The following is a 24,692-nucleotide window of genomic DNA, read 5'->3' as shown; positions in this document are numbered from 1 at the left end:
TCTTAATTGTTACTAAAAACAGCAACAAAATCACAAAATGACATCTACAGCTTCTCCCGTAATCACAAAGCTCCATCTGATCATGGAAAGAATACATCTGATACATCACACAAGTCGTATCAAATTTGTGTCAGCTGTCATCCCCCTATTTTCTTTCAAGCATTAACAAGCAGACTGCTTGAAAACTCTGAGTTACACAGTTCTGTACAAAGATCTGCAGCTTCTGAGGCAATGGTCTCACAGTCAATGCTTTAACTGTCACAGTTAAGTCAACATGCATTGAAAGAAGGAAAGATTCAACAGAAACAAAGACCACACCCTAAGGCAGCCATACAGAGAAGCGAAGCTTGGGTTGCACAACTTCGAAGGCAGAAGTGACAGATCCACCAAGGAAACACCTGCAGTACAAGTGCTCTGAAAAATATCCTGTATGTTCTGAAGTCAGGGCCATCCCATTACTTACACACTACGCAACCAAGCCCAATCTTAGTTTAAATACCGTAAACAAACCTTTTGTTTACAAAATAAATAAATTATAGATTTCATTTTTTTGTGTGTCAGTTCAAGACTTTTGTTCCAAAGTTTATAACAGCTTCATTCATTTTCACAGGGTTCACAAAAAAGACAGTGGTAGCTTTAATGAAACAACAGCAGCAACACAACCATGAAGAGAAGTCTCCTTTTCCCTTCACGTCATGAAGTTTTAACTAAATTTCTGAATGGTCAGAAATGGCTGCATTTCTCTTCAATGCCACCGGCCCTACTGCTGAAATGGAATCAGAGCAGGGAAGCCTGGTGCTTTTAAGATTCCTTTTAAGGATCAAGTCCCAGACAGACACACATTATTACCTATTCTGACAGTATGGTGGCACGCTAGAGAAAGAACAAAAATAAAAGGAGCTGATGGTTCACAGCACATTCCCAATGTCTAAAGCATATGTATCTCCTGAAAAAACTACTCATCGGTAACGAGTTCAATTATGCCCAGTAGAATACAACACAACATGAATAAGTAATTTAAAAAACATAACTAGGCATGAAAGGAAGAATCACTTTTAACAGACATTTCATTACACAAAATAATAAGGTTTTTCTTACTGTGAGTGTGCAAAGATTCTGATGAAATTGATTGGAAGAAGTTGTATACTCTCTGATTCTGCAGAAAAGCTTGTGATGTATTTGAGAATAGCTGCCTGAAATTTAAGGGAGAGTTTGTTAAACTGTAAGTAATATTCCATTGGAAGTATACAAAATACTACAGTACCACTGAAGAGCAAATCTGACACTTCATAGACAGCCTAAGCACTTGACCTTGTAAACTTGCATATTGTGCGTACAGAAGTCTAAGGGCTACTTTGAAGCTTTGGTGTTCAGTGCTAGTGTGATACTGGAGTACAGCCAATGCAAGAGGTTGGTATGATGGATGTTTTAAATTAGAAAGGTACATACAAGAATTTAAACCATCCTAATTCAAATCTTTTAGCCACCTGTAACATTATCAAGAGGAGTATGGACAGATGCAAAGAAGCACTGAACCTTCATGTGTTTGGTGTATCATTTTTTTTTTTCCACAGAGCGCACATTACTTTTTCACCAGCAACGTACCTGGTCATTAAACACATTTATTTACTCTAAAAGTAACACCTCCTATCTTTTTATGTTGGCCCACGACATCAGAGGCAGATGGTGGTGGTACGGCAGCAGAGGTTAAGCCTTCCTGCCAAAATTCCATGACATGTTGCCTTATTACAGACGGCAGCAGAGGGGCTGTCTGACAGAATGGCATCTGACATGGAAGTGCGTATGTAGTGAAGATGTTATCGCTGAATTCCTCCATGTGGAAAAAAAAGGCACCCACTGACAATCGTCAGCACTCACTGAACATTTATAGAGACCAAAGAGTAGATGCGAGCACAGTGAGGTGGTGGGTGGTGCATTTCAGTGGTGGTGACAGTGATGTGAAAGACAAGCCACTTTCCAGACAGCTACACGGATTTTCATGAGCACAGCATGAAGGCTCTTGTTCACTGCTGGCAAAAATGCACAGTTAACAGTGGCAACCATTATGAAAAACTGTTTCGTAGCTGAAAATTTGTTTTACCTAACAGTGTTACTGCACTCTTTATATCTGTTGCAGTTTCTATGGAAATAAATAGGAGGCATTACTTTCAGAGTAACCTATGTGTATATATTTCTGACCAATCAGGTGCATAATTAAGACCCTCAAATATTTATGCTCAACTTACACTGTAAGAAAACAAAAACTTTACACAGTAATGGTATTGTTTAAAGATTATTCACACTGTATTTTAGCATAGTCACAATGGGTTTGTAAACAGTAATTTCAACTCCATGCTGTAACACAGTTGGATATGTTCACAGGGTATCCTCAAACAATCTGTGGGGTCTGTAATTATTCTGCTGTTTTACAACCTTTTTATATTATAGATAAATCCTTCCTAATCAAATTCTACTTAAAAGCAGTTTGTTCATTTAAAAACTGAATGTTTATTAGTCAAAATTGATCAGGTATCTGCAGAATTTAGAGCAGGAGCTTGACAAGCAGTGCCTGGTTACTTCAACACGTACTCAAGAGGCACTCTGTCTAACCTAATAAATCATCTCAGTTATTTGAATAAGGTTGAATCACCCTAACAGAGAAGAACAAACCTAACAACATTTATAACAAATGCAAACAGAACAAGGGAGGTACACCCAAATTTATATTGTTTTCTTAGTTCCAGGATTTGAACAATACATCCCTCATCCCAGCAAGTACTCTCATCACTAGACAGTAGGTCTTATCTTAAGTATCTTACTGTCTTTTTTCTTATAAATGTGTGAATTGTATTTACTTTATGAATATGCCTTATTACCACTGTTTGTTCTTTTACAGGTGCTGTTCTGTGTCATTCTGCCCTAACTTAAAATCAGAAACTGAAGAATCATTTTTAATACTTATAAATATATTCTAGTATAATCATAGAATCACAAGGTTGGAAAGGACCTACAAGATCATTTAGTCCAACTGTTCTTCCATCACCATTGCTACCACAAAGCCACTAAACCATCTCTTGCAGCTCCTCATCCAGATGTCTCTTGAACACTGCCAGGGACGGTGACTGCACCACCTCCCTTGGCAGCCACTCCAGCATCTGAACACTTTCTATTCCTTATATCTAATCTATACCTCCTCTGATACAACTTGTGGCCATTTCCTCGGGCCCTGTTTGTTGCCTAGGAGAAGAAGCCAAGCTGCTCCTCATCACAACCTCCCTTCAGGAAGTTGTAGAGTGCAATGAGGTCTCCCTTGAGCCTCCTCTTCTCCAGACTGAACAATCTGTGATAACAATGGAGATCACAGATCACACTCACCTGATTATGGGCTCAAGATCAGCATGCCTTCGTTCTTCCCTCTTCTGAAAACCCTGATTTAGTGCTCTTAGAATGGTCTTGTCAAATGCTTCAGAAGACAGTTCCTTTGGAAGCTGTGAAGAAGGTGAAAAATGTCAATTACTCATTTCACACATTATCTTTGTTCGCCATCAGTCTTTGAATCTTTTGTTATCAACAAAAAACACTACTGTTCCAGATTGAATGAGGTAATTTGAAGACTAAGTACAACAAATTATCATAGCTTAATTTGCTAGAGAAACGCTTTGCTGTAAATTCTCACATGAAATCCAGGCATAGGAAGCTTTAAAACATTCTTTAAAGAGAGATGGAGATTCAGAAATTTTTATGTTCTTTTTTCAGAATAATTTACAGCCTTTTTTGTTTGTTTGTTTTTTCTTTAATCTTTTCACACAAAGAAAGCAGGTCTGAAAATAACAAGAACAAAACACCAGGGAGGACGGCATGCACTGTACTCACTACCATCATGAAATTATTTCAAAGAAAGAGAAGAAAAAAATTACATTATACAGTGGGCAATACTGGGATTACTCAATATAAGTCCTTCTCCAGCTGCTCTTAATATCCAAGTTTGTCATCAAAATTCATTACGACCATTTCCAATCACAGTGAGACTTCCTGATAATCTAGTTTATAGTGTAAAATTATTGTTACTAACGAGCACATCAATCTTAAATGAAAAATTCTCCCTAGAGAATTAGAGAATAGAGAAATCCCTACAAGATTTCTTGCATTTACAACTTCTAAAACATGCATTAAAGTATATGGAAGCTGGTTAATTTATTGAGCAAAATTAATAAAAATACTAATTTATTTAAAATTTGGTGCGGTAAAAAGAAGACAGTCATTGCAGAAATGCTTTCCCTGCACTTAAAAAACTATTACTGACTTGGTTAGCATCTGCCCTAAGTTATGATCAACAGCTCCAAGCAATTTACACTACAGTAGCATGTTCCTTTTGTGTCTGGAATACACTCAGTCCAGAGTGCCAGATGTCAATTACACATGCTAGAGCTGTAACAGCAAAGCATTAAGCAATTCTTTAACTGAATGAACTGCTACTAACATACAGGCACTGTGTCTAATGGAGTTAACTGCTTGGTAAAACACGTGAAAGGAAATGCTGGAATCAGGATTAGTATTATTAGTACTAGTATGAATACTGTTAGTACTATTAGTATTAGTACCATGACATAACATCTGAAGTACGTGTTGGCTACTAAGTATCTCTGACTAAAGCATTTGTCAGCATTAACCAAATAGTAACAAAAAGTTACTGTGCAAGCATGGGGAAGAGTGCACTTCCTCCTATCCTCCCGTTCTGTGTTTAATTTTACCTTAAGAAACAGCTACAATTATTTTTGCTTTAAAACTTTGATTAAAAGGGATTCAACTCATTCTGGCTTAGATAAAAACAAGTCTAGGTGCTTACTACCTTACCTCCAGGTAATGCCTTGTTACGACAAGCACATTTGTCCTTCCACACACAAGGGTAATTTCCTGCACACAAATAACTTTCTATGCTTATTACCTAATGGAAGGTGTTTTTTAAATACAAGGCACCAAAGCTACTGCACTTACTACATTAGCTTTTCTCACCAATGCTTCTTGACTGAAAACTTTCTTACACAGTTATCTTACTTCTACCTACCCACAAACTTGGAATTTCCTATCAGGAAGTTAGGCCATTCCTTTCTGTTTTAGGAAATAAGTGTACTACTTAACACTAACAGGCAGATTGGAAAGAATACCAGAAAGCCAGGAGACCTTCACAGCATTCATACTTCTTACACGCTTTTAAAAGCAAGAAACAATTGTTATCCTACTATTTTCAACAATTCCTTCTTTCTTCTATTGGCTATCAAACCACTACAAACCAAATAGGTTTTTCAGCTGTGCACATTTTCCACAGAACCACCTTAACAAGCTCGTAACAGCTTGTGGTTGTCTCCCTCCTGTTCTGCCACCTTCTATCAATCTAGGCTCTCTCAGAGAGGGAGCAGTCAGCCAGCACAGGGAAGCGTCGATCAGTCAGATATGACAGCTCTGCAACTGTACGTGTTGGATCCTGTTTGCCTTACTCCTCCTCCTATTCCCGGAAGCAAGTAGGTACCAGGGAATCCATTTCATAAGCTTGTGTGCATCTTTGAAGGTAGAACAGGAGGTGTGCAGTTCTGCAGGGGATCTCATACGACAGCCCTGCTTTTAAGGTTCTATTTGGGAATAGAGGTATTTTATACAAGTAGTTGTTAGCTTTTCTCAAATTTAACTCCTCGGGCCAGTAAATGTGCCTTTGTTCTGCCAAAGAACATAATGGTTAAATTTAAAACTGTTACACTTAACACTGCCTAATTAATTAAAAACAAGAAACTATGCCATTAAAGTTCTTCTAATAAGGACACAAATAGGCAAATTAGCAGTGTTTGCACCTGTGCTTTAATTCTGTGGGAAATATTAAACGCTTGAACAGCCATTTTATGGTAGTGCATAGTTCTAACTATAAGTGTAGTTTCCCAGGAGAAGATAAATCTATTCATGTTCTTATTAATAAGAAACTACTAATATTTGTCAGCCTTTTTTCTTATCTTATTAATAATTTTATTAATGATCTGATTAATGCTGATAAATATCTTAAGTGTGGGAATCAAAGAAACATGGCCGGCCTCTTCAGCAGTCTGTGGGGACGGGATAAAGGGAAGCAGCCATAAACCAGAGCATAGGAAGTTCTGCACCAACATGTGAAAGAATTTCTTCGCAGAGAGGGCAATGGAGTACATGAAGAGGCTGCCCAGAGGGGTTGTGGATTTTCCTTCTCTGGAGAAACTCAAGACACACCTGGACACATACCTGTGCAGCCTGCTGTAGTGGGCCTGCTTTGCAGGGAGGTTGGACTCAATTGATCTCTACAGGTCCCTTCCAGCCCCTACAATTCTGTGCTAATTTACACCATCTGAAACTCCCCACATATTTTATTGAGTATCTCCACAATACACGTTATCTAAATGTTTAATGTAATTGTTAAGTACAAAACCTGGTAGCTTGATTTGGTTCTGCAATCATATCCTAGAAATTAGAGTATTCCTAAACAACACCTGAAGCTATAAAACTGATGTGTAAACACTACTTTTGTACTTCAATACATACTTTTAGTAGGAATTCCTGAAGCTCCTGGTGTGTTTTTGTTACACATGTTACTGAAAGATCGGACCACGTTACCTGGGTAATGAAGGTGAAGAGAATGAGTAAAGTTTATTTTTTCCAAAGATGATACCAATTAGTTGATTTTAACACTGCCATGATGATCTCAGTAGAAGAGTTAACACTAACAGTTAATTGAATACCAGGCAAATCAAGAATAATAGCGTACCTTTTCAGACAGGTACACTGCTCTTGAGCGTACATTTTAAGATCACTTTAATGTTATTTGTGGCTAAACATAAGTCCCAGAAGATTACTTTCTGACTGGAAGAAGCCAGGCAGAAGGCTGTATCATTATAGGACTTATATCAAACAGCTGTCCTTAACTTCAAAAAATAAAGCAGAGGTCTGTTGGTCAGACATACTGGATTTAGTTCTTGCTGCCATTATAATTAGTCAGAAAGTAGAAATATATATTTCTGCTTATCATACATATAAAATATGTTTTATCTGCATTGGTCTTGAATCTTGTATGGTCATATAGAACTTGCTGTAGGGTACCACTCATACAAAATACTACTGCAAATTACTGAAGAAGTTACACAAGAATAAGATGCATTTTGATACATGATTCTATCAAATTTTCAGTAGTTTATGGTTCTGACACAACACACAAGTATTAAAACAGCACCTTCACATGCATATTTTGAGAGAAAAAGCAGCTTGGTTAGATGAATGCTGCCTGGCTTTAAGTCTACCTCTGGCCTTAAAATTCCCATTACGTGCATGGTGCAATAGGAGTGGACATGATAAATGTAAGTATTAATTTACTCTGAAAAGCAGATACGATAATGTTAACCACATTTGATCTACAGCATTCTTTTGTGCGCAGATCTTGTACCCTACCAGATTCACATCTACTGGCCATATGACCGATGATGTTAGTCAATCCTTGCTAAGGAAATGCCAATTCAGACTTGGTTAGAACATCACCACCAACAGCCTTAGCAGCTATTATTTAACAACTACAGCCTTTAATATCAGATCTCAATACTGAGAGCCCATTTTCCGAAGTAGCGAGAAGGAATATTTCAGTTTTATTTAAATTTTAGTTATACAATTGTCTTATATGATGAATGAAGATGATATTATCATACATGAAGACTATCCTGGAAAGACAATTAAAATATGTTAGCATGTTTGGTTTTTTTTTCAGAAAATGAAACCAAACCACAACAAACAGTTTTACCAGGAGCCATGCTTTTCTGCTAAACATTCATAAAAGGCATCTGAGATGAACATATGACTCCAAGTAATACAGGGCTGAAGGCACAAGAACTGCACTCCTTCGCCACTTGACCAAACAATCAGTTAGCTTCAATTTGCTGTGCTTGCCTCAAATTAGCGAAAGCCAGGTTTCCTGAAGTAATGTCACACACCTGACTGCTGTTAGTGTTTTACATTATCCTATATTATGCCCAAGATTATACAAAAAAAGCCTACTCCGCACACAGAACCAAGGGAATTGTAGGATAATTCCAAGAATTTCTGGAGAGCCTAAAGTAATTTTAAAAGGCCTTCTGAGCAGGTACACGAAACAAGCTGTATGCATCTTCAGTGCACAGACATCATGAAGACATTGGTGTGCCGGAGGTTATTTGCTTACTTTGAATGTGTACTCCAGATGTTTGTCAGCCCTTTTTCTTGGTACTCCTTTCAGGGTTATCTTCTCAATGTGTACAGCTGAAAGAAAAAGAGTTTACCAACTAAAATTTTACACTAAAATCACAGTTTAAAAACTTACCTACTTATCTAGCTACTCTGAGAAGTGCCATACATTTACTGACTCAGAATACCTCCCTCCTCTTCAGATGCTATTTTACTGTAACAAACTGTAGGGGGCAGGTAGAACCTTGTTCTCTACAACGTATTTCTCTGACCTGACCACAGTTCTTTCATTGAAGATCACAGGAATTTGTGCATTAACCAAGAACTTACTTGGCCCTAAAGTCACATACATACAACAATGTAACCACTGGAAGTGAAAAAGACAATGAAAAAAAGTCAATATGCATCTTTATTCTGAGAAGTAACAAGTGCTGAAAAAAATCCCAAACCAAATCACCTGGTGACAGTGCCTTCCACATCTGTTTCTGAAACATCAAATAGTGGTGAGAGCAAACTAAGAACCACATTTCTAAAAACAACTTAGGAGGAAGAAAAGTCTTGGTGAAGGCCTCAAGGAGACAGAAATGAGTGTTAGCAAAGAGAAAACAAAGAGCAGAAGGCCACTGTAATCACATCAGACAGAGTACCAGCAGACTGAACTGAAAGAGAAGCAGAACACCTTAAAGCACTTGCTGCTTTAACACTCCTGCCCTGAAATGCGCTGTACTTAGGATACAGACAAGTTCTGGCCGTGACATAAACAGCAGCAACGCATGGCCTTCAAGATCTGGAAATGTTCTTGAGAGCACAGAACATTATCCAGGTAATACTGTACATAAAAAAATCTGTATATAGCTGATGGGTGTACCAGCTTTTTTGCTACACTATTCTAAGAGTTCAGCAGAACATTGTTCCTTTACAGGCACCATCACGACAAGTAAAAAAAAAAATCTTATTTAATAACAGCTTCACCAACTATATATCAAAATTCTCCCTTCATAGTGCTAACACTTTCAATTTATAAGTGCTTCCCTCCCTCCCCCCGCCATGAGACATGTACTGGGAACTACTCATAACAGCTACAACTACCAATTTCCTACAAGTACTTGCTACAAAGCATATCCTTGGAGTTTAATGAATTACCATTTCACCCATTTGAAACACCTTGAAGTATCATCCCTATCTGAACGTGCCAGACCTACGAGAACCAAGTACATGCAATATCCTCAGCAGAATAATAAGGAAGCACATAACCGTTGCAGTAGTGTTACAACTGTCTGTTCTTTTCTTGGGAAGAGTGACAAATACTGAGTTGGAGCAGTGTGTGTATTGGCTGTGACCCTCTACCCGGAAGTTAAATAACAGGACAACTGGTTCATTTTTATCAATTAATGAAGATTAGTTACTGTAAAATCAAAGAAATACAGGACGAGCTAAGGATGCTATTAGAACAGGCTATGGCCTAACATTAGTTTTGGCTAATTGAATCTTTTTAACAGCCAGTGTTTAAATCAATAACATCAGCTGGGCTGATATTCAACAGTTAATTAAAAAGTTGATTCCCGTGACTGGAACTAAGAATAATGCTTTAATTTCCATTATTTCCCTACATGCATATATTTAACATACACTAATTACAGAAACTAATCACCAACATTAACATTCACATACAGACATGCATTTTTTTTTTGGTAATAACATTGTGTTTATTTTGATCTATTGGATGTTATCAACACGAAATATATTTGCCCTCTACCACAAAGACATCTTACAACACATGGTAGTACCTTTAACTTCCTCAACGTCTTTTGCTGCAGTTAATGCTCAGTCTTAATAAATGACACGGCAGGTAATTACTGTGTTGTTGCAGGACAACCTTAGCTTCACAGTTTCAATAGGCTACTTTAAAATCTTGTTTCCATAATCACATTTTAAATATTCTAAACAGCTAGACCGAGAAGAATTGCTTGAATACACGAGCCAATGAGGCGTGTTGCATCTCTAAATGTGTTCTCAATGCAGCATATACAGTCAGGATGATAAAGTCAAGCATACGTGACACTGTTTCCATTTTAAGTATTATTTAAGATTTCAGAGAACCAGTATCATTAAAATTAAAACAATTTATGATCTGTGCTGTTTTTAACCCACTAAGGAGACCATAGCAAGGACCCTCTATCACAAATCTAACATATCACTACCACAGAATTATTCTGATTCCTCACAGTAGTTTGTTAATACGATAATACAATTACTGAGAAGTATTTAAGCACTTAGGTAGATTCAATTATTCAACTTTGCTTCTGTTATTTAATTGAAGAATGCTGCTGCTGAGTGAGTCTCCCATTTCTGTTTCTAATTTGTGAAGATGAACATTTTGTACTTAGAACTCTACAGTAGGTTTACAAATATGACTGTTGTCTGTAATCTCACATAATCTTTCTGTTTTGTTTGTTGTTGTTGCTTTTGTTGTTTTGTTTTTCCCAAGGAATTAAGACTCTCAAACAATAATCAAACCCCCACAAAAGGACATTTATCAGGACAAAAGAACAGCAGGCTTTTCCCAGATCACTAGCTCCTCACTAACTGGAGGATAGTGTAAGCTTCCCTTGAGTAAACAAGTGAACTGCTAATCTTGTTGAAGAATAAAGGGTAAGAATAAATCTGTTTTCAATACTGCTCATTTATTCAAAGTGTTTTAGAAATCACACTAATGTTCTGATCCTGCTCCTAAGCCCTATCCTTACTCTTCCCAGCAGTACCAAAAGGTGATTTACTTCATAAGTTCTTCCACTTCTCCAAACTACCATTCTTCTAAAACCTCCTAATGTGTCTTTTTCCCTTCTTTATTCCTTTGTTTTTTAAGACTAATCAAATACAACTGAATGATGTGGCAAAAGCCATTCACAGACTCAAAGTATGTTTAGTTTTGCTTCAAAAAGTTAAACAACACTAATACAGCGACATTACATTTTCTTGCCTTCTCCCAAATACCACATCTCTTTTTTTCAGGAGGAAGCCCATTTCCAAACAGTTTTCATACATGCAACCGCTAGTATTTAGCAACTAACAAGGATGATAATATGTCATAATAAAGAAAAGACCAAGTAATGAGCAGAGAAGCTAACAAACTTACCAACCACTCCAAATTCTTATTGAGTAGAAAGACAGATACAAGAGCTGGTTAGTTACAAGCATCTCTAACTAACCAACACTTCCACAACCCCAAGGTGAGTTTCACCTTCAAAAAAAACCATCAAAGAACTCCTCAAAAGAAACTGCAGACTACATACCTTCTCGCTGAGGTCTATGGGAAGCCATCGGTAGTCCATCATGAGGTGCTGTGGTCCGTTCTAGCAAACTGGTCTCATTACTTGACGTGCAATCACTGCGGGAAAAGTCATCCTAAATTGAGAAGGAAAAAAAAAAATAAGGAAATGTATTAATAAAATGTAAATAATCCAAGCACACTCTTAAGAGCGGAAAACACTCCCATAGGTTATATTAGTTATGTAATAGTTATATAGTTCTAATAGTCTCTCAGTGTTGGAGAACAAACTAGGCTGACCGTGCAAACCTCCATGATCATCCCAACCAACCATACATCTACCACCAATATTTCCCACTAAACCATTTCCTTCAGTACAACATCTAAATGTTTACTGAACACCTACAGGGATGGTGATTCCACCAGCTCCCTGGACAGCCTATTTCAGCACCTGATCACTCTTCCAGAGAATATATGCTTCCTAACATCCAACCTAAATCTCCCCTGGCTCAGCTTGAGGCCATTCCTTCTACTCCCATCACTAATATGAACCTATATAATTTTTCCCAAATAGAGATAAAGTGTTCACATATTAATTCACTTATCCTCCAGTGACCAAATGCTGTTAAAAACCAAACCAACCAGACAACATAAAATTCAAAGCAGTGTAATGCCTCCAGTGACTTTAGAGGTAACAGGTTTTGCCAGTTGACCAATGTAAGTCTACATTTCAAGGAAGTGACATAAGTAAGTTAGATGGAGAGCATTCACTTCACTGCAAATATTTAGGTCTGTATGAAAACTAGCAAGTAAAGAAATATCTAATTAGAACTTCTTAAAACAAGTAGTTACTGAAGGAAATGGGTACTTTCTGAAGTAGATACATATTAAAAGTTCAAAGCTTCTTCCTCTCCTTGAGGGTGAAGAGCGCTATTCCATTACAACCTTCATAAAACAGGGGCAGAAGATCAATCCTTGGCAGAACTTTGATCATTTTTAAATAAAGGAAGCAAAAGGTTTTGCAAATAAATGCCAGAATGTGAAAGAGTTGCTTTTGTTGTGTTTTTGTTTTTCCTGAAGGACTCCTGATGGGACAAACCAGCAGATAAGACTCATTACACCTCGTCTGATATTGAGGATCCAAGACAGACACAAAAAGACCACAATGAGGAAGCACAAGTGTCAAAACACAACAAAACAGTTTGTGAATTTTTCAATGAACTATACAGATTTGAGGGATGTTCCAAATATAACTTGCTTCATTTTGCTTAACCAGCTTTACATCAGTCATCATTGGGTATAAACTGAGGTACCTCCCAACAATACATACAACTCATTGAGGACTCAGGTAAATCCCACCCTATGCGTACCTATCACTGAATGTTCACTGGATAAATCCATGGCAGTATAAAATCAGCACCAGCATGCCTTTAGATTGCACTACAAATGGGCAGAACTGAAAGGCACTTCAGCTCCTTCACCCAAGACAGCATTTGTGTACTATACTGAGCATCAGCCATTTCAGCTTTCAGAGCAATGCGAATTAAGACACAGAGTGCTCGTTGCATCAAGCTCACCAACTTACACCAACCCCTAGTCACTCAGAAGACAAGCTCAGCAAACTTCTTTACTGACCAAAGCATCACTTCATGCTTCAAGTGTCTAACAGCTCACAAACATAATGTCAGACCAGGAACAAGAATGGGAAACAGCTGTTTGTCAGATGGACTGCATTTTAGCAGCTCTAGCAAATTTCCAAGCTTCACAAGTGTAGCCTGGTGAGAGCCACTCCAAGACCTCTTGTAGACTCCCACTGGCACTGTTTTGTCTGATATTTCCTAACACCCAAACACATAACCAAAAGTGTTTGGTTTTTAAGCGTTAACTCCTGGACATGCAACACACACAGAACCGTTAGCATTAAATTCACACTGCTAAAACAGATTTGCTTAAGACTGTCCATACTAGTGACTAACTGGCTGTGACCAAACTATATTAACAGACTCAGTGCATGTTTTGGTATGAATCTTCCTGATACGAAAGCATAGAACTGAACCAATTATTTTTAAGAGGTGAACATCCATTGCCTGGTAGAAGCAAAGTTTTACTTTAATGACATCCATGTGTTTTGCCAAAAGCAGCTTTGAAAGCATCCCCACAGCGTGCAGAGGGCAACAGAAACTTGCATTTATTCTAACAGTAGCTCTCCAACTATTACATTTGTGAGAGCTGCAGGCAGTGCTGCACTCATTTTAAGGAGTCAGCTGAGATTTACACCTGATCATCACTTTCTTTTACTTAAAAACAAACAAACAAACAAACAAACAAAACAGAACAACCCACAAAAAGATTTAAAACCAATTCAAAATCGGATTTTATTTTGTTTTTTAAATCAGGACATTTGTTTTATTAGCGGAAAACTAAAAGTCAGTCTATTCTAAGAAATAACTAAAGCAGAGAAGTCAAAGAATTTGTCGGCAACCCCTACGGCTACATTCTCTGTATACGGTGAACTACTCTCACGTTCAAAGGCTCCCTCTAAACTGCAAAATAGTGCATGCTTCAAACCTGTATTTAAACACATCCTGGCATCAATATTGTGATAAATAATTGTAACCATGGAAAAAAATAATTCACTTGAGAAAATCTTCAGCTGGCAGTTTAAGCCAATATTACATCCGTGCATTCTGTGAATGACAGCTTTCATAAGACATGACAGAATGCAGGAGATACACAGAAATATAGTTAGATAAGAGCCAGCTTCAGCCAGCTCCAAAATGGACCTGCTGCTGGTCAGTGCATAATGCTGCTGGCACATCCATGATAACGTATTTTAGCATGGATAAAAAAAAGCTATGCAACAGCTGTGAGAAAGAGCAGTGAGTAAAACATGAGTGAAGCAGCTCTGCAGGTCCCGTGGTCAGTGTAGGAGGAGCTCCAGGTACGGAGCAGCCCTTTATCACTGCAAAGCTTTCTACACGTAAAGATTCACCGTGGCTTGTAGTGCTGCTGCTAATGATTAAAATACAGTGAAGCAAGAAACGTGGGTGGCCACAAATGAGCTGTCAGATAATTAATCTGATAATCTCATAGATCTTTGTGACAAGCCAGAGCATTAGCTGTATTTCCCTTTGAAAGTGAAGAAAACAGTGCTATAAAAATTGTCTGCTCTCACAATCTAGATGAGAGCATCGCAGCTAGAACACCATCCCTCCTTGGATGGTTGAAACAGTTCTATATTAAAGACCTAACGCTTGAGATGTCTTTTAGTCATAAGACACAAGCATCAATTGCTGACAAAGGTGAGTCATACTGCTCAAGAGGACACTGCTCTGTTAAACTAACATATGTGAGCTAGTCTACACACAACAGATGTCCACACTGCCTTCTATTAGCATAGACTGCTGATGAAAAAAATGTCATGCTGGTATCGGTTTGGCAATATGTAATGAAATCTGTTACCGGATAGCATTCTAACCATTGTGATTGATGCACATAAGTCTTCTGATGTTTGCACTGCACTTTCATAAAAGAGCTATTCACGCATCAGCTCTGATGAGCACTAACAAGGGAAACCTGCTTACAACAGTTGGAATAGCTTGATTGGTTCTACATGCCGAAAAATGAAAGCTTGTTTTTCTGCAAGACTTCAGTCGTTGTGCTGCTAGGAACAACCTAGCAGGCTGTGCAGATGCAAAGCGGCACCACTTACTCGTTCATGAACAAGCGGGAACTGGAAAACAGAGCCAGATGCCAATAAACAAACATGAAAGAAAGCACCTTGGAAGGATCAACTCACAACCACAGCAACATCTGTACCTTCGATAAATTTGAATAACATCAGAGTAATCTTTATGAAATTCACAGAATCACAGAAGACTAGAATATCCCAAGTTGGGAGACCTGGTGCCAGCTGTGGGACCAAAGCTACGATTCACTGAAAGCAATCTTTACAAGCTATTGTCCTTATTGCCATGCTGTTACACAACAGATGCAGAGCCTCGTAGCCATACTGGCACAAAGGCTCAGTAAGATTTCTTGCAAAGTAAGACAGCTGAAATTCCGCATTATATATATGCTGCTGAACCTTCTCCTGAGCATAAAGATGAAGCCTTGAGACTCAAGACTGCATGCAGCAGTAACTGCTCTCTATCACTTAGCTCTTGCTGTTGCTTGAATATAGAGATAGCACATTTATGCCATCTTGTACTTAAATGGAAATTCAGCACATGCATCTAATACTCACAAATGCAAAAATACAGGGCAGAAGCAGACCCAATTCTTGAAAATCTGTTCAACGATGACAACTGTTGATGCAATAGATTGTCTCCCATGCAAAAAAATCCTCTTACTGTCTTGAACAAGCTGCAAGCCACATGCAAGACAAAACTGAAGGCAACTGCTCAAGTGGCATTGATGCTAAGTTACACTCCAGTTTGCAAGCTTTCAACTTCACAATTGCACCAGTCATGCAACATTAGCTTATGGGAGGTGTCCCCACCCATAGCAGAGGGATGAAACCAGATGGTCTTTAAGGTCCCTTCTCACCCAAGCCATTCTATGATTCTTCTCTGCTCAGGCCACATCTGGAGCTCTGTGTCCAATTCTGGGCTCCCCAAAACAAGAGACATGGACATTCTGGACAGAGTTCAGACAAGGGGTCACAAAGATGATGAAAACACTGTAGCACCTCTCCTGTGAGGAAAGGCTGTGAGAGCTGGGACTGTTCACACTGGAAAAGGCTCAGGGGGATGTTGCCAAAGAGGAGGCTGAGAGTGCAACCAGGAGGGGACACAGCCAGGCCCCAACTGATCAAAGGGATATTCCATACCACATGGCATCATACACTGCAATAAAAGCTGGAGGAAAGAAGGAGGAAGGGGGGACACTCAGAGCAATAGCCAGCATTTGTCTTCACCATTATCTGTGATGAGCTGTGCATTTCTAGAAGCAGCTTAACATCACCCTGCCGACAGGAAGCAGAGAACAGATTCCTTTTGCTTTGCTTTTGCGCACACCTTTTGCTTCACTAGTAATCCATCCTTATTTCAGCCAATGAGTTCTCACACTATTATCTTTCTGATTCTCTCCTCATGCCACCTTGGGAGAATGAGTGACTGTCTGTGTGGTGCTGAGTGGAGCTGCCTGCAGCGCTTAAACAACATTATCTACAAGAGGCAGCAACAATATACTGTGAGGGACACAGAAAGCTTCCCAAAAGTCACCAGTTGATTTGGGAGGGAAAGCAAACCATACGAAAGCTTTAACAACTCCAAACAGATCAACTTGTAGCAGTGCAAAATCACAACAATTTTGAGACCAAGTGTATACCAATGTCTAACACAGGATTATTAACTGAGACTATCAAGGCCTGTGGTAACTAAACTTGAAGAATCAAACATCTCAGCAACAGCAGTGATTTTCAGTGCTGGCAGAAAGCTTCACTCTGTGTTCGCTAGACACACACAAAGGTCTTCAATACTCATCTGTGTCCGAATTTTTACCTGGATCTAACCCACAACTTCTGCCCAACCTAGCTAGTCCGTGACAAAGTACAGATCTCGAAGCTAAAGCCAGTGATGCAGCAGTTCAGATGTTCCTGCATCTCTCATTGGTTGCTCATCCCACAACTTCGTATAGCTTCAGAACTGTCTGTTGATTAAGAAGAAATTTACTTGAATGTTCAGCCTGAGACACAGCAGTTATTCTCACAACCACCCAGACCGATGGAAAGACAGAAAAATGTTTGCCCCTCAGGAATGGTTCACTGAAGTACAATTAGTACCGAGAGGTGACAAAGCCTTCACCACTACTTCCAACTCCTGACAGGGAATCATACATCTAAGAGGCATAGTTTAGAAGTATTCTTTCACGTATAGCAGTTCTAAACAACAAAAAAATCTGTCATTCTCTTTTCTCTCTCTCCTAGGATAGCTGTGAAGGCTTCAAATCTCTTTTCACAATTAAATGTATTTTCAATTCCACAACAAAGGACAAGACTAAAAGGCTGAGGAAAGTCAGGAAGCTTAAGAAGGAATATACATTTCCAGCCAAATCTTTGAGCTCGTCTTCTGCAAACTTCAGTCTCTACAAGTATAAACAATTATGATCCAGAAGATACTAATGAACCTCATCAAACCAGGGAGGAAATGTAGATATTTAGCAGTGTCTTCTAAAACATCTATGGACAGACATCAATATCAACAAGCAAATGGGAGGCAGAGATTGAAGTAGAGAGAAATCTACATACTCTAGTGCTTTACACTTGTCTTACCTCTGGAATCTGCACCTTTTTCTTTAGAAAGAACAAACTGAGAATCCTCATGACTACAAGCCCATGAAGATCCTACTGACTTCCTTCCTAGAAGCCTTCCAGTAACATTTCTGGCCATCCTTAACTCGTGTTTCGAGTGAGAAAAAATTCTGCTAAGTGACAAGGGTGTTATGGACACTAAGAGAGCATGAACACTGTGTCTCTCTGTGTGCAGAACACATAAAATGTCACACCACAATCTTAAGGATTTCTGCCAACAATGAAATGACAGCTTTGTGTTTCTGCCTCTTATTTAAACCGGACTCAGCAAACACACCCTCCCTCACACCATGATAAAACTGAGTATATTGGTCCACTGCAGATTCAAAATGGGATTGCCTGTATTTTCATTCCCTCATGGCTTTTGGAATCTAAAATTAAGTTCTAGTACCTTTCTCAGCTGCAAGTCACTGAAGATCAATCATAAAAGTACTCTTCTCCTTCACAGACAAAATAAACTATAAATAGAACCCTATTAAACCATGTATTCTGTAAGCAAAAACTTTCCCTTTGTTTCTAAGTAGGGACTTTTGCTGCAAAGAATCCTCAAGCCAGCTAATTATAATGCTATTCACCAAACAATTACCTGCAGGAGATTGCTTATTTCAATAGAACCTCAGTTCTGTTACCATCAAGTATGCCTGATTAAATGCTCCCATGTCTAACACAGGCCACATTTGTTACGCTAGCATCTATTCAGACCTCCTCCGGCATTTCAGCACTCAAATCTGAGATCTGGAATTGAGCAAGACAGATAATAAACTGCATCAGCTTTGACCTTTATGCATGTATTAAACATATATAATCAACACAAAAATTAAGCCGTGTTCTTTGATTTAAAATGATTATACGTAATAGTGACATCAGCAGACATTTTGCACATTGGTAAGTTCGGCTTGTGAATACAGATGTGTATGCTGCAGGTTTATTTTTATATGTAACTCTAGATTCAAAGTTCACATTCTGGATGGCTTAATTCACCAAGGGCTTGCTTACCTAACTACACAAAGTACTTCAGAACATTTAGTTAAAGAAACCAAGTTTTTGCAACTACAAAGCAATCCTACCCCAGCAGATCCCACTCCATCAGCACTCTCCCCAATGTCTTTGAATCTACCAACCACTTTCAGCTGAATTTTACTGTAAAAGGTTATCACCAAGAAATGTTAAGTTCTTAAAGGATAATTGAAACAGGAGACCAAGAGTAGCAATTCTATTAATCTTCTGTCAAGAAGCAACTTTAATGTGAGGTCAATCCTATCAGAAAACAAAGACCCTTACTAAAAGACACGATCAAAATCACAGCGGGGAGGGAGAGAAGTAAAGTCATATATATACAAATAAAACTTTAAACTCTGGTAACCAGAGCATGTAGCCATCAGTCAAATTCTTCACAGGTGAACGTCTTGAGCACCGCTGCTCATTGTAAGTATGCATTGTAACTCCTGGAAAACTCCAACAATGCCATTTTGTTGGACACCACACACAATTCACATCTCAGAACCACAGAATGGTTTGGGTTCGATTTGGAAGGGACTTTGTAGCCCACCTAGTTCCAACCTGTGCCGTGGGCACGTCTACCACCCACCAGCTCAGCTGCTCAGGGCCTCATCCAACCTGGCCTTGATTGCCACAAGGGATGGGGCACCACAGCTTCCTGGACAGCTGTGCCAAGGGCCCCTCTGCCCTCTGAGCAGAGAATTTAGGACACACGTATCACTTAAACTTTCCTTCTCTAACAGCCGATCTCCCTTGACCTATCACTAAACCTCCCAACGTAGAGTCCCGCTCCAGCTTTCCTATGGGGTGCTGTTAGGTCCTTGCTCAAAGGGGTTCACGCCATGAAGGGTACAGGAGAACTGTCAGATCGGTCTGGAGCAGAACTAATCTCTTCTAGAGCCGATCTCACACGACCAATGTTGGGCGTATTACTTCACCCGTACAAGGGTAATAGCTCCCTCCCAGGCTCGCCGGGCACCGCTCAGCAGAGAGCCGGGACCACAGCGGGAGCGGAGGCTGGGATCCGCCCGCGCCGCTACGTAGGCGTGGAGCGACGGCGCCCTCCCGTTATGCAAGACGGGGCTCCCCGCCCCCGGCCAGAGGGAGGAGAGGAAGCCGCCCTGCGGGCACGTGACAAGCGCGCAAGCCCCGCCGCCGCCATCTTGAACAGGGGCGGGAAGCGCCGGTGGCCGCCGTTCCCCGCGGCGAGACCCGGGGAGGGCTCGGGCGGCGCGACCCGCAGGACGGCCCGGTCGCGGCCAGCGGGGTGGGAGGAGGGCGGCGGGAGGGGCGGCGCGGTGCCGCCATGACGGCTCCGTCCTCCGCACCCCAGAGACAAAGCGGGAGGTCACCCCTCCTCCTCGCGCCCTCGGGCCGGGACGGGCGGCGGGCCGACCGCTGCGGCGCCATTTGTGGCTGCAGGCGGCGTTCTCCTCCGTAAGGCCGTTTCCGCCATCCCCCTCCCCGGCCTGAGCGAGGAGGGCACGGCCGCTGCCCGACGTCTGAGGGGCGGATCGGTGCCGGAGGGCCCGGCCGGGGCACGAGGTGCTGCTGGAAGCGGGGTAGGAGGCTGAGTGCCATGCCGCACAGGCTGCCCGGCCCTTCCCACCCGAGGCCGGCCCCAGCAGAATTCAAAGAGCTCTTTATAAAGCATCTCGGAGCGTGAATGCGCTGCCCTGAAGGCACTAAATTTCACAGATTAAAGGAGGATAAAAAGCACGTGGGCACCTGACAGCATTTTAAATCAAGTCCAATCTCACAGTATGGCCGCATTTGCAAAGGGAAACCTTGAACCACGCTAACTCCGTTACCTCAAGTGTGACAGCCGAGGGGGTTCGCTACACACGTGAACTGAAAACCCTGAGCCAAAGCCCATCGATGCCTCTGCTCCCCTTTGGCCATTAATGCCTGGAAACAGCTTCACTCTATTTAAAATTTAAAGAAGAAAAAAAAAACCCACAGCAGGGATGCGACTTCAGCCCTGTGCAGAGCAGGGACTATGTGATACGTATGTTCAGCCAAGCTGGGCCGAGCCACTCGGCGTTCCCTCAGTAAATGAAACCACTACAAGTTGGAAGGCTGTGTTCACACCGCAGCCAGAACGCTGCACAACGCAGACTTCAATTGCAGTAGGCTGTGGCAGTCAGCTCCCCGATGCCCTCAGAGGGGCTCTCAACAGCTGTGCCCGGGGCACCAGCTTCGGCCAAGCAGTGTGTTTCCACTTACTGGTGCTAAAGACCCCATGAGATCTGAGCCCAGCCTCGCCGCTTCCCGCAGCCCCCTCTTCTCTCCCTGAGAAAGGACTTCTAGGGATAGCTAGACTTGGTGCAGGCCAAAGAGCCAAAACAAACACTTTTTGGACTTATGCTATGAATCCGTTATGATTTCAGTACCATAACATCCACCCACTGATCCGTGACCTGCCAAATGTGCTTTGGCCTTACAAACGATACGAGCGTTTTTACTGAAGCATATTTGAAGTCTCAACAATTCATCCCCATGTCCCTTCCCAAGAAAGGGGCTGCAGGGCTGCAGTTCTCCAGGGGTGGCCGAATGGGACAGCACTGAAGGCTAACATAAAAACAACTGTTAGCGCTGCTTTCCACCTTCTCCTGTTAAGTCCCCAATGAAAACCTCCCGTGTCTGTCTCAGCGGTCTATCTGCATTCTAAGTATCCATCTTCCAGCCCTTTCTTCCTCTTTGCATGAGAGGCCATCTATAGACCAAAAACCGTAGAGCTCCAACACAATGCCTTGGTTGCATAAATACGAGGCTGATTTTTTTTTTCCCTTCTCTTTTTAAAGCAGACATTCATCAAGGGGGCAAACCTGCACTTCAATACAGCTGCTGCAAATGAAGGTACTCTGGTGCCACTCAAGGAAAGTCTGTGCTCTGGGACTGTTGCCTTTCAGCAACAAGTGGCACATCTGTGCTCAAGATGTGCCTCGCTGCCTCCTGACAGCCACCCACAAATTCAGCTTTTCTTTCCACAAAAAGCTCCAGTTGTGCCGTTTCAGTTTGCCCCTTCACTAAAATGACTGCCAAGCCTTTTCCCCAAGGCCTTCTGCCACCTCACAGAATGCAGCTTCGCAGAGATGCAGTCTGACAGACACCGACCCTCAACTGCTGCCCTGGTCCTTGCCAAGCCCTCGTATAATTCTCACCGGGGAGGAGGAGGAAAAGCAGGTTCCATGTAAGATTTATTCCAACACCTCCCGTTGTCCCAAGTCCCTGGTGAACGTTCTGTGGTTCCTATCTAGCATTATTACTATTATTTCTATGAGGAGAGTTAAGCTGCCTTGCCATCAGGCCTGTGGTGTGTGAGGAAGCCTTCCAGGCCCTACGAGCACTCAGCATCCTACACTCTGCCAAGGAGAAGCACACCAGAATGTTTGGCTGGCCAAGAAAGAACCATTCGCCCCGCACTTCTTTAAGTCACGCTCAGGCACTATTATGTTATTATGTCACAACACACAACCTGAAAACCGGAGGGGGGCAAGGAGAAAGCGGGAGAAAGCCACAGCCCTGTGGGAGGAGAGGGGGGGGGGGGGGCTCTGCTTCAACCGCTAGGAAGTGGGGAAGGGCCGAAGGGGAGGGGAAGAGCAAGGAGCCGAGCACGGCGTTACCTGGGCCCGGTGGCGGCCGAAACCCTCTTCCTCCTCCTGGTCCCCGCACAGGGCCCTCCGCAGGCGTTCCAGGTGCTCTCGCAGCGTGACCCGCTGGTGGAAGGAGAAGGCCGGGTGCAGCGAGGCCATGGTGAAGAGCAGGAGCAGCTCCTCCTGCGCGCCGAAGCCCAGGCCCTGGGCGGCAGGGAGAGGGCCCTGTCCGTTCTCTCCGGCCCCGTCCATCACCACCACCATCTCCTCCTCGTCCTCGGCCCCGTCCTCCTCGGCGGCGCCCGCTCGGGGCCGCCGCGCCGGGCAGCTCTGCAGGATGGAGTCCACCTGGGGCAGGAGGCGGTGCAGGCGGCCGGCGGCCTCGCGGTTCTCGGAGCCCAGCAGGGCCAGGTAGACGATGAGCTTGGAACGCACGGCCGGGTCGCGGAAGTCGCCCAGCTGCCCGGGGTCGCTCAGCCCGTTGGCCTTGGCCTCGGAGTCGCGGAGGCAGTGGTAGTCCTTGCGGGCCAGGTCCTCCAAGCAGGAGCCCAGGAAGCGCAGCTCCAGCGGGTTGCACAGGTCCAGCAGCCCCACCATGAACTCCAACCGCTGCGCCGAGCCCAGCACCAGCCCGAACCACTCGTACACCGTCTCCTTGTCGGTGCGGGCCGCCGCCGCGCCGGGGCCGGAGCCGCCCGGGAAGGCGGAGGGCGGCGGGCCGGGCCCGGGCCCCGGCCCCGGTCCCAGGCCGTGCAGCTGGCTCGGCCGCTCCAGCCCGCACCCCCGCCCCGCGGCGGCTCCCCCGCGGCCCGGCGCTCGGGGCACCTGCTGCTGCTGCTGCTGCGGCGGCGGCGGCGGCGAGGGGTGGCAGTCCGGGGCCGCGCCGGCCTCCTTCAGCCCCAGCGCCGCCGCGGCCACCTCTTCCGCCGCCGCCCTGTGGCTCGTCGGCTTCAGGGGCAGCTTCATCTTCAGCATCCTCGGCGCGAGGCGGCCGCCAGCGTCCGACGGTGCCCGGCGGCGGTCCGGGTGCCGCGGCCGGGCCGGGGGCGGCGGTCAGGCGGGGCCCGGCGGTCAGGCGGAGCCGGCGCTCATGCCGCTGCGGCCCTGCCGGCGCGGGAGTAGAGGCGCGCGCAGGAGCAACGGTCCCGACGCGCGCGTCCGCGTGCGTGAGAGGAGGGGGGCTGAGGGGGCCGGGGGGGGGGGGGGGAAGGGGCGTGTGCGCGCGTGGGGAGGGGGCGGGCGGTGGGGGAGGGGCGGGCCTCGCTGGCGGCGGCGGCTCCCGCAGCGCTTCCCCCTCCCCTGACCGAGCGCCGCTGCGCGCGCCCGTCAACCCACCGTCGGCGCTCGCGGCCCGAGCAGACCGAGTGCGAGATCGCGGCGAGGGGCGGGGCCGGCGGGGGGAGGCGGGCACAGCGCCCGTCGGGCCTATCGGCGCACTCACGTCAGCGCGCTCGAGAGCGTGTGCGGAGCCCCGCGCCCGGGCCGGGCTGCCGGCTGCGGCTGAGTGGGGAGCGCCGGCCGGTCCGGCACCGCCGGGCTCTGAGCTTCGGTCGGTGCTGCCGTGGGGGGCGGCGGGCGTACCGCCCTGCTGTACGTTCCACCTGCCGATCCCGTCCCTCCGTAGCAGAGGCGTGGCTGCGCTGGTGCATCCTGGGTTCTGTTGGGCTCACACGCAGCTCCGCGGCTCGCCTCAGAGCCCCGATAAAGAAAAAAGGGATTTTCCTGAAATAACGCCATTTGCTGCCAATGAAAGTGAAAGGTGTTCAGCCACAGCCCGCAGGAGTGGGCCCAAAGGCTGCTGTAGGACAACGCTGGGTGCAAACCAGCTGGTGCGAGTGTTTGCATTCCTAGTGCGATGGGAACCGCTATTGTGAGAGCCCTCGTTTTTATATGCACAGAGTCGCGAAGGTCAGAAAATACATCTAAGCTCATCCAGTCGGACCACCAACCCTTCCCCACCATGCCCACTAACCATTCACCTCAGCTCCACATCCACACGTTCCTTGAACGCCTCCAGGGATGGGGACTCCGCCTGTGCCACTGCTTCACCGCTCTTTTTCACACAATTTAAAGCCATTACCTCTCTTTCTATCACTGTTACTCGGCATAAGATGCTGTCCCTTTCCCTTCCCACCCCCACCCCGTAGCCAGAACCTCCTTCCAGGTCACAGAGAGCGATAAGGTCTCCCCTGAGCCTCCTCCAGACTGAGCAATCCCAGTTCCCTCAGCCACTCCCCATCAGACTTGTGCTCCACGCCCTACACAGCTTCATTGCCCTTCTCTGAAAGCGCTCCAG

The 24,692-nt window shown here is 43.9% G+C and overlaps 1 protein-coding gene across 6 annotated transcripts in view; it reads right to left on the bottom strand.

The window, feature by feature from the left end:
* Positions 1–23,493, bottom strand: part of ZCCHC2 (zinc finger CCHC-type containing 2) — a 42,656-nt gene extending 19,163 nt beyond the window's left edge. For all 6 annotated transcript variants that reach the window (XM_072329473.1, XM_072329474.1, XM_072329472.1 and 3 more), the window contains exons 1-6: positions 22,427–23,493; positions 11,514–11,625; positions 8,219–8,295; positions 6,559–6,630; positions 3,376–3,488; positions 1,099–1,193 (exon numbers count right to left, since the gene is read on the bottom strand). In XM_072329473.1, the coding sequence (XP_072185574.1) occupies positions 1,099–1,193; positions 3,376–3,488; positions 6,559–6,630; positions 8,219–8,295; positions 11,514–11,625; positions 22,427–23,371 (1,414 nt within the window). In that variant the 5' untranslated portion in view covers positions 23,372–23,493. The remainder of the gene's footprint in view (positions 1–1,098; positions 1,194–3,375; positions 3,489–6,558; positions 6,631–8,218; positions 8,296–11,513; positions 11,626–22,426) is intronic.
* Between the last annotated feature and the right edge of the window lie 1,199 nt (positions 23,494–24,692).

Source organism: Excalfactoria chinensis, chromosome 2 (assembly GCF_039878825.1).
Source record: "Excalfactoria chinensis isolate bCotChi1 chromosome 2, bCotChi1.hap2, whole genome shotgun sequence".
Taxonomy (NCBI): Eukaryota; Metazoa; Chordata; class Aves; order Galliformes; family Phasianidae; genus Excalfactoria; species Excalfactoria chinensis.
This window is presented reverse-complemented; position numbering and strand designations above follow the sequence as displayed.